General features: G+C 39.3%; 1 protein-coding gene across 1 annotated transcript; it reads right to left on the bottom strand.

Annotated features, from left to right (window-relative positions):
- Positions 1-9,838: 9,838 nt before the first annotated feature.
- Positions 9,839-10,587, bottom strand: LOC149185904 (uncharacterized). The gene has a single exon (XM_089412519.1). It carries the CDS (start codon positions 10,390-10,392, stop codon positions 10,189-10,191), a length of 204 nt encoding a protein of 67 aa, XP_089268645.1. The 5' UTR covers positions 10,393-10,587; the 3' UTR covers positions 9,839-10,188.
- Positions 10,588-10,817: the final 230 nt, after the last annotated feature.

The raw sequence follows: 10,817 nt of genomic DNA, 5'->3' as shown, positions 1-10,817 counted from the left end.
GGGTCACAAAGATGTTGGGTTATGACTTTGAAATCATCTACAAAAAAGGGAAGCAAAATGTGGTGGCAGATGCACTCTCAAGAAAGGATGAGGATGTGGAAGCATTGTTGTGTGCCATTTCTATTATCCAACCAGATTGGATAAACGAAGAAAGGGAGGAATGGAAGAACGACGAAGAAGCATGGGCACTTATTCGAAAGCTACAACAAGATTCCAGTACTTCTGATACATTTAGCTAGAAAAATGATTCGTTATGGTACAAAGACCGCTTATACCTCTGTAAGAATTCCCAGCTAAAACAAAAGATTCTTATGGAATTGCACACTTCTCCCTTAGGAGGGCACTCAGGATTTTTAAAAACTTACCACAGGGTTAAGAAGGAATTTTTTTGGGATGGCCTTAAATCAGATATTCAAAAGTTTGTGGCGGAATGTTTGGTTTGCCAACAAAATAAAGTTGAAACAATTAAGACACCGGGTGTATTACAACCTTTATCCATTCCAAGCCAACGTTGGGAGGAGGTTTCAATGGATTTTATCACAGGTTTACCCAATTCTGAGGGAAAGAGTGTCATCATGGTGGTAGTTGACAGACTTACCAAGTATGCACACTTTTGTGCATTATCACATCCAATTAAAGCCAGTACAGTTTCTACTGCATTTATGGAAACAGTTCAAAAGCTACATGGAAAACCAAAGATTATTGTAAGTGACAGAGATCCCATTTTCACTGGAAATTTTTGGACAGAATTATTTTCTTGTCTTGGTACTCAGTTAGCTCATAGTTCATCTTATCATCCTCAATCTGATGGGCAAACTGAGATAGTAAACAAATGTTTGGAAGGATATCTTCGTTGCTTTGTATCTGATAAACAGACACAATGGGTAAAATGGTTGCCTCTGGCTGAATGGTGGTATAACACTTCCTTTCATACAGCAACAAAAATGACCCCATTTATGGCACTTTATGGGTATCAACCACCATCCATCACATCATATTTAAGAGAAAATTCTAAGGTTCAGGCAGTGGAACATCACATCGAACATCAACAACAAGTCCTCCAACTCTTAAAGGATAACCTCGTTTTGGCACAAAATAGAAAGAAACAACAGGCAGATCAACATCGCAGTGAAAGAAGTTTTGATGTAGGTGATTGGGTATTCCTACGGCTACAACCATATAAGCAAATGTCCCTAAAGCAAGCTAAGAAGGATAATAAATTATCACCAAAGTATTATGGTCTGTACAAGGTGTTGCAAAAGATTGGTACTATGGCATACAAATTGGAGCTTCCTGCAGCTTCTCGATTGCACCCAGTGTTCCATGTTTCATGTTTAAAGAAGGTTATAGGTGACAAGCTCCCAATTCAAGCAATATTGCCAGAACTTGACGAGGAAGGAAAAATTATATTGGAACCGGAAGCAGTCACAGAAACAAGAACTCGACAGCTACGAAATCGATCAATTTCAGAGTATCTTATCAAGTGGAAGAACTTATTCGCTGAAGATTCCACATGGGAGGATGAGAATTTTATTCAGAAGTATCCAGAACTACTCAAGCGTTGAGGACAACACTTTTTTGAAGGAGAGGGGCATGTTGGGTCCCTATAATACTAGTGATTACCCCATTACTATTGTAGTTATACCCATTATTTATATTGTTGTGCCCCTATTACCCCCATATTGTTATTTCTGTGCCCCATAGAATCCCTCTATTGTTATTTTTGTGGCTTTATATTATTATTGTTAGGTCGGCTGGATTATATTGTGACTCCTTAGACTCCTATATATAGAAAGGTGGTTTTGTCATTTGTATCATCGAAGAATTGTTCATTTATGTAATGCAAAGGAGGTTGCCCTCTCGAAGAGGCTGAATTCTAAGGTGTTGATCTATCTTTTCTATCTTTTCTTGAGCTGGTTTCATAACAAATACTCCTCACTGAGCATCACTCTGATTATCTGGCATCAGTGCCTGCGCTGATGCTAGGCCTCCCCGCCCAACATCCTCTACACTGTTGCATCCTATACTGCTGCCCATGGCCCTACCACTTCCACTACTGCATCTGTCCAACAGCTCCCTCTGCATCTGTGCTGCTGTTGGTCCATCTATCCAACACTACATCTGCATTGCATCCCCCTTTCATCATGTTGCACCATGCTACTTCACTGCGACTCAGTTACTGAGAAGTAAGTAATTGGTCCACCCAACTTCTGACACCCCTGTCAGACTAGAAACACTTCCGATGTTGAAGCTCTCTCTGCCGCTAACAAGTGCTTCCCCTACTAACCTCTATGCTGCTGCATCTTGCACCGTTGCACACCTCTCTGTGCCATCCTGCAATGGTGCAACACTCCCGTGTCTCTTGCACTATTGCATCCTGCTAGCCTCGCACTGCTCGGGGACTCCTGCACTGTAACACTCTCTGCCGCTTCATCCTCATCTGTCTTTATCGACATCCGTCGGTCCTACTACTCTTCGGGGCTCCCGTAGCAAGGTATAATCCAAGAGGTTGGGTACCTCAAGGATCCTTCCCCTCATCGCATGTAGTCCTCCTGACTACAGCTTGATGTATCCCCACTTTTTCTCAAGTGGCACATGAGCACTCATGGCATAATCGTCATCCTCCTCGACTTCTTCCTCAGACACTGGTTTGCAAAATGACCCAATTCCCCACAATGGAAGCACTTGACCTTGGAGAGGTCCTTCTTCTTCCTCTTCTCCTGCTTTCCCGCAGATGCTAGAGCCCCATCCTCTTCTTCCTCCTTGATCCTGACCCCTTTGCCACTACTCCCTGCCTTGGTCAGTCGTCTGATCTCTTCTTGACAAAGAGCCGCCCACAATTCTTCCCAATCCGGGAGACTCTTCCTGCCCAGTATGCTCTGGACAAATACCTCCCAATCCTCGGAGACTATGTTAAGTGTGGTCCTCACCATTAATTCCTCATCCAGCGTGGCCCCAATGGAAGTTACCTGGTCACAGATCTCCTTCAACCGACCGAGGAATACATCTATCTCCTCCCCCTTCTGCATCTGGTGTGCCAGCTGATTCTCTAGAAGCATCTTCCTCTGCACGGAAGTATACTAGCACAATGCCTTCAAAGCGTCCCACATCTCCTTTTCTGTTTCCTTCTCGGAAATATGTGATACCACATGATCCTTGACCCCATTAAGGATGATGCACTTTGTCATAGCCATTGCCTCCTCGTACCTATCATTTGTTATTGGGTGAACTAAGATAACCATCGTTCTCAAGGCGAAGCGCTTAATGTGATGTCTATCTAGAATGGATAAAATCTTGTCCTTCTAGACCACAAAGTTGGACGCTCTATCCAGCCTGTCCTGATCTCTCAGCGCATTCATGACCATCTCGCTGCTCTTCTCTAACGACTCCTCCGAGTCTCTCTACTTCCCTCCTGGAAGTCCTTTGTTCGACACTTGATGAGTCTCTCTACTTCCCTTCTGGAAGTTCTCTTTTGGACTCCCTCCAAGTCCTGATTTCCCTCCTGGAAATCCTTCTGCCAACGTCAAGTTTCCCCACTCCGATCCTCTGTGCAACTGCAACACTGATATGGATTCTTTGGCTAGAAATCCACCTCAGCAGCAACTCCCTACACCTTGGTCTTGCCCTGTTAATTACTGTTCTGACCACAGTACCCCACCTCCTTCGCTCCACAAACTTCCCACAGCCTCCTATGCCCGAACAACTGAAGGATTGATCCTCTTGGCTCTGCGCAATCCAGGCACCGGCAAAACAACTCCCTCAGCCAACTGCGTCAACCCTCCTGGCCTTTGCGTGACCTTGCTTCTGCCTTCCTCATCCTCTGCACTGCCTCTCTCTGGCCCACACTGATGACGCAATCCCTCTGCGTCACTCCTTCCTCTATCGCTTTTTGAAAGGATCAACTTTGTCACTCAGGATAGTTGAATCTGCTGCAAATGCTCTATTAAGCTGATGCCTTTAGTTTTCCTGTGATCTGCAACCACGCTCTGATACCATGTTGAATTTTCTAAGTCTATTTGTTACAAAATTAATCTATATTCTGCTAGTTTATTTCTTCTACTTGTTTAAATTTGAAAATTTTATTTAATAAATTTAAATATCAAAATAAACATAATACAGTCACAACATCTACAGATCATCAACTGAAAGAAAACAAGCACACAAGTGACACCGTTATTTTTGGACAAATGTCCCCGGAAAAACCCAATGCGAGAAAACCAATGTAGCTATTCAGAGGGTTATATTATTATGCATTCTTAGTACAACTAGGTGCCTAACCAGCTCACCCGACAGACAAAAATACACGACAACAATACCTCTATATCCGGAAACAGGTATTTATAAAACCTGTCCCACGAAAACCTCTCTGGCACAATTGAAGCTCAGCGTTGGCCCTTCTGGCCTCTACGCCAGCCTCTTGCTAACTTGCATCAGCTCCATGACCTTTGTGTCAGCGCTCTGAGACACTGCACATCCTTTGGGAGCCTCTGCATCACTCTCTCTGCCCTCTGCATGGATGACACAGTCTCTCTGGGCTTTGCGCTGCCTCTGTTGGGCTCTGCGTAGCCTGGATTGACTACTGCTCTCGCTCTCTCTGATTTTGTGTTGGTCTCCCAGTATTGTCCCTGTCTCTTTGCCTCGTACTCACTGCCCCTCGTTGTTGATCAATGATTCAACTTTACATAGCAACCCTGCTCTAGCAAAATGAATAACTGATCACTCTGGTGTGTTCTCCAACTGACCCTCAAGCCTCGTCTTATACTTTTTTCGTTGGTCCATCAACGACCGAGATTAAATCTCTAATCAACAGATAAGATTAGATTTGGCTTGATCCATGACTTTTGGAACCTTCTAATCCAGTTTTATATTAACACCCATTAATATTTTATTTTTCCTAAGTTTAGACTTAAGAGCTCCATTAAAAATATTAATTATTTTAATATCTCCCAAACTAGGTACAATCTGTCCAAATCATTTATGGGTCTTGGAAATCTCATGTGCTTTAGCCTCTCCACCAATTTTCATGACTAGAGGACATCTGATGCCACCCCAAATCAACACTCATTGAACAAACCACAACCTATGCCATATCTGAGCACATGTGCAATCTTTCTTAATTCTTGAAACCTATCCTTCGAGCTTATTTTTCTCTGTGACAACTTTCTTGTATTACTGCTTGACATCATCATAGTTCGTTTGAGTTGCTTTGTCTTCCAGCACACCCTAAAGTTTTGGAACCACACTACTACATGTCTTCGCTGGAGACCCAATTTCGCTACAAGCTACATTTTTCGTTCGGCTTAGAGTTTTCTCTCTGTTTCCAAGCTTATCTCCAACGACGTAATAAATGTCCTTCTGACGTGTTCCATCCTTCAACAAACTTTATGCTTTGGCTCTATTCTTTTTCCTTTAGCAACTTTCTATGTCGCTCTATCTACCATGTTAAGTATTCCAATTCTTTTTCGACATACTAAACCTTCAGTTATGATATTTATCTCTAGCTCTGATACCAGATGTTGGGATCACAGAGCACCAAGAGAGATAGCGGTGTCTAAAAACACCATTGTTGTATTCTCAGTGGCCACCAAGACAATTTACCTTTGATTTTTTCAGCCTTTAAATAGTCTTCATTGGAAATTAATTACATGAGAAAAAACCATGGATGTTCATATACCTGGAGCGAGAATACCACCAATCTCTTGACCAAGTCAAGTTTACTAGAACAACCCTAACAAGGCCTTCATTATATATTCTTTGTAATTGGTAGCCTCTCACTTATTACTTACACCTATAAGTCAAGATATCTTACTAACTAAAGTATGACATATGAAAATAATGACATAATCTTACTATGATAAAGATTAAAGGCATGTGGGGACAACTACATATTATCTCATCCCTTAAGTGGTCTTGAAGACTCATGAGGACCCAAATTATGACTTTGATATTACATAGTGGAGTTGTTAGTAGCTCACAACACATGATTGACAAAATAGGACTATAAATTTGGACCTTACTCAAGGGAACATATTATACCAGGACACGCTGCATGAAAAACATATCTTGGAACTATTATACCAAGCCATGTTGCATGACAAACATATCTTGCACAAATATTTTTTAGAGATGTTAAAAGGATAAGATATAATGTTCAAATGTCACCACTAAAAGAAACACAATCTAGTTTTCCACATGCACAACTATCTGGCTTTTCTTCATCATTATCATATTTCATAGCCATTTTTTCTGTAATGGTCTAACAGATAGAGAAAGGTGTATCACTAGAAAATCGTTCTATGTCAAAACCTAACAAGAGCCCATGAGGAATACAACAACAAGCTCTTTCAAATGAAGATTTTACTTTTAGGTTGAAATTTACTCTGATTGATAACTCTTATAATCTTTCTTTCCTTCTTGTGTGCATATAGTGTTTTGATACTTTAAAAACTTCAGTGGTTATTATTTGGTAATATGATTATCAGTGGGTTGATTCAAATTTTATCCAAAGCTGATATATAGCTACAATGATGGGATCATGTTGGAGTTTCAATATGAAATTATTTTCTCTATTGGTCCAATCCTTACTAGGATAAAACTTGTCTAAGAAAATATTAGTCATGTCTCGTAAGATTTTTTTAATTTTCACATATAATGAGCTTACCTTGTTCCTTGGTTAATTGAAGGGTTAAAACATAACTATCCCAAATGAGCATTCCTAAACCAAGGTTGTTGTAACATAACCCATCATTGGAGAAATATAGTTCGGAGTCTAGAGTCCATAGCACTCATTAGAGAGTTTCTCTCTAGCCCTTAAGAGTCAAAGGAATATTGTTTGTTCCCCTTTTTCTAAAATTTGTATCTTCAATGTAGAAATTTTCATTTCCTCTAGGAAAAATATGGACATAAAACTGTGAACAACTTCTCTGGTCTCAATTTTGAGTCTACCTTATTTTTCTTCTTTTCTCTTTCATCATCCTTTTGTGTTAGTGCTTTTACTTTTCTTATAAATGCTTCGGCAGAAAACATCCCTAATAGGAGACTAGCATGTGCTCTTATTAACGTACATGATAGGAGATTTAAATGTCCGGGCTTGTATTTAATAATAAAATCAAAATTATCTAACCATAGGGCCCATTTCCAAATCTTTTAGCGTGCCTCAACGATTTTATGATTTGAGCATGTCTAGTAGTGTTTTAAAGTGTTGGAAGTAATGCTTCCATGTCATGTGTAGCTGTCATTAGGAGTTACGAGAAGTCAATCTAAAAGTCATAGTCATGATCTAGATGCGTCAAAGTCAGTGATTTGTGTCCTATATATTTGTACTTGTGATGATCAATAAAAGTATAAATATGTGATTTGTATTGTGTGATCATCTCTCTACTCTCTATTTTCTAACATTAAGTCCATTTTTACCAAAGAGTAAAATGGTTTTAAGTAAAGACTAAAATGTTGAATGGTATTTTTCTACTCTAATAAATCCTTGTGGCTAGACGGGTACCTTAACTCAGGTCCATGGAATGACCTAGATGCGTAGGAGCATATTTCTTAATGATCATTTACTTCTTCGATCAATACTCCTCCACAGGATCCATTTGATACATCAATCAGAATGATATATTTTCCTTCATATCTATGCAATGAAAGAGGAGGAAATTCCTTCACCTTAGTCTTGATTCTTTGAACTACAATACTCGTCATTTATTTGGACCATGGTGGGGGTGCTTTTTTCAATGTGAGTTGCAGAATTAAAATGTCCATTGCTGGTCCCTTGTAGAATGGTATGAACATAATTTAAACTGCCAACGAACCATTCCAACTAGGTTGAAACCACAACATCTGGGTTTTATTTGTGATTTCATCCAAACCCGCTCAAAAAATTTCAATATGTGATCCTTGATCCTAAGAATTCAATCTATGTTTTCCCAATCTCCATTTCTGGTCTTTGATAGAAGAAGACCATGCTTAAAAATAATTCAGAAATTTTGAAGATGCTTTAAGTGCTCTGCATACTTTTTTTTTAAGAAAAAAGGATAACATCTACATGGATTATCGGTCAAGGATAATTTCTGTATATGTCTTCCATCCACTTCTGGAATTCTCTGCGAGAGCATTCTCTAAACAGAATTACATTACATTCCATTTGTGGTAATGAACCAGTGGAACCATAAATGCAGTTACGTGGTGATCTTCAATAATAATTCCAATTTGGTAAAACCCTGATTTTGAATTAAACTTATTGAAGATGGACTTACCTTCGATTTTCTACAATATTGAACTTTTATAAGCAATGGATATGAAATGGGCCACATAACAATGAATCGGTGTTTTCTAATTTCTGCTACGGGTGTTGTTTGTCCAGGAAGAATCCTGGACATGCCCAAGCACTCTTTGATAGTTCAGTAAGTTATTTAATAACTCATTGATTCTTCTTTCAAGACATTTGTATTTCTAAGGGGCATTTTGTGGACTAACTGCAAAAATACTTTGCGTCTCTGGCTTACAATCGTTGGTTTAAAGTTAGTCCACAAAATGCATTCAAGGGAGTTCTGGTGTACAATTGTGAATCAAATTTCTCTTGATAGATGCGAACATCTCCTCTCCGCATATTTTTATGCATAACAGATACTTCTGATCACCTTTCTTCTCATAACAGTTTTTTTAACCTCTTTTCATATCAAGGCTTTTTTCTTTCTTAGTAATTATCATGTGTTATATAAACTCAAGTCAAGGAATTATGAGCCAAGCATACAATCATTACTTTTTTTTTTTTAATAAATAGTTTGAAAATTTATGGTAAGTTATTTAGAGTTGTCAAACTAGTAGTGTGGGAACAGTCATTACTGGCTACATTAGTAAATGCCCACTCATCACCCTTATTCAAAGAAAACCATGCTACCTGCAATTACCAGTAAGGAGCAGACTTTTGCAGGATTCAAAGAAAACCATGCTACCTGCAATTACCAGTAAGGAGCAGACTTTCGCTCCTGCAAGATACGTATAGATCTTCGGCAACTAACCTATTAGTCTTGGACAGTTAACCTGTTTACCCTATTAGCCTTAAACTGTTTACCTATTAGTCTTGGACAGTTAACCTGTTTACCCTTGATACCTACTTCAGTACTATTAATATATTTTTAATATATTTTTCTTTGAATGTAGGTTTTCCCGGTAACATTTCTACTTCAGTAACATTTCTTTCTCAATAACTTCAATTGGCGTCCTGAATTAAATAATCAAATTCATATGGGTAACTTCTAGAATACAGAACCACACTTCTATGAAGGATTTTACTCCTCCAAGAGAATGTAAAATTTTAGCCCAATCTTATGGTTTTAGTCCCGAATCTATTAAACAATCAAATTCATATGGGGCAGCTTCTGGAATACAGAACTGCACTTTTATGAAGGATTTTACTCCTCCAAGAGAATGTAAAATGTTAGCCCGATCTTATGGTTTATTCCTGAATCTATTAAATAATCAAATTCATATGGGGTAACTTCTGGAATACAGAGCCACACTTTTATGAAGGATTTTATTCCTCCAAGAGAATGTAAAATTTTAGCCCGATCTTATGGTTTTAGTCCTGAATCTATTAAACAATCAAATTCATATGGTGTAACTTCCGGAATACAGAACCACACTTTTATCAAGGATTTTACTCCAAGAGAACGTAAAATTTTAGCCCGATCTTATGGTTTTAGTTTTAGGTTGTTCCTAATTTTGATTATTAAACATGTAAATAGTCTCCACAATAACGCAAGATCAGCCTGCTCAAGAGATTCATGAATAACCCTTAAACAGACAAACCCTAACTCAGATAATGTCGCCACCGTGAAAATATGCGAAACCCAATAATGTCGTACAAAATTTTTATTCACTCATTCAAAGTATATACAATAACAAGGACCGTGAAAAAGATCCATTTATTTCCTAAAAGACTAGACAATGAAGCAAGAAAACCGTGTGGCCGACGCAAAATGCTCTGCCTCTCGTCCAGAAAAGAATAACCTCCGCAAAACACAAACCTATAATGTAGTATACATAAATGAATAACCTGGACGAAAGCTATACCTATATTGTCGCGTAATAAAGAATATGTTGCATAGCAGAATAATGTATAAGAAGGAAAATATTTGCCACCTCCCAAGGGAATCCTAAAAACGGATGTGATACCATCTGTAGTAGATCTCAGTAAAATCGACAGGCCAGGAAGGGGATAAAGGCGGCGATAAGAGTCGCAAATAGCGAGGGGAGGAAGGGCAATGAAGCAGCACCTGCCTCCATTGTCGGACTGGGAGCTGCTGCCTTCACCTCTGCGGCTTCTGCTGCTCCCACCATTATAACCAGAACGACCAAGAAAGCTGCAAATGTGTACTGGCCTAGGCCTGCCATTGTTGCTCACTCACAAGAAAGCTGCCGCTGCTCGGATATAGTGAAAAGGCCAAATCCTAACCCCAAACGCACTGGAACAAATGCGAATTAACCCCAAATCTGAGGCGGCAATCTTTTTTTTGCCGAGACTCGAACTCAAACGAGAATGGACCGAGAAATATACGTCTCAGAATTTTGCCAGAAGCACATGGAATGGCGCATATATATCTACCTCTGCGCCGGCACAGCCAACTGGAAATGTACACATGTCACAAGAAAAATAATATAAAATATGACTCCCAGCTGTGACGGAATTATCTGCGCGTGGCAGCCAACTGGCAGTATACACACGTCTCACAAAAAGGCAACGGCTACATTTACATGTGAAAAAACCGTAATCTAAACGTCCGAATTTTCGGTCCTTTTTGTTATATTTTTCAATTAAT

Source organism: Pinus tabuliformis, chromosome 3_1, assembly GCF_031772625.1.
Source record: "Pinus tabuliformis cultivar Carrire ecotype Pingquan chromosome 3_1, CPIR1, whole genome shotgun sequence".
Taxonomy (NCBI): domain Eukaryota; kingdom Viridiplantae; phylum Streptophyta; class Pinopsida; order Pinales; family Pinaceae; genus Pinus; species Pinus tabuliformis.
Note: the sequence above shows the minus strand (reverse complement) of the source record. Positions and strands in the feature narration are given on the sequence as shown.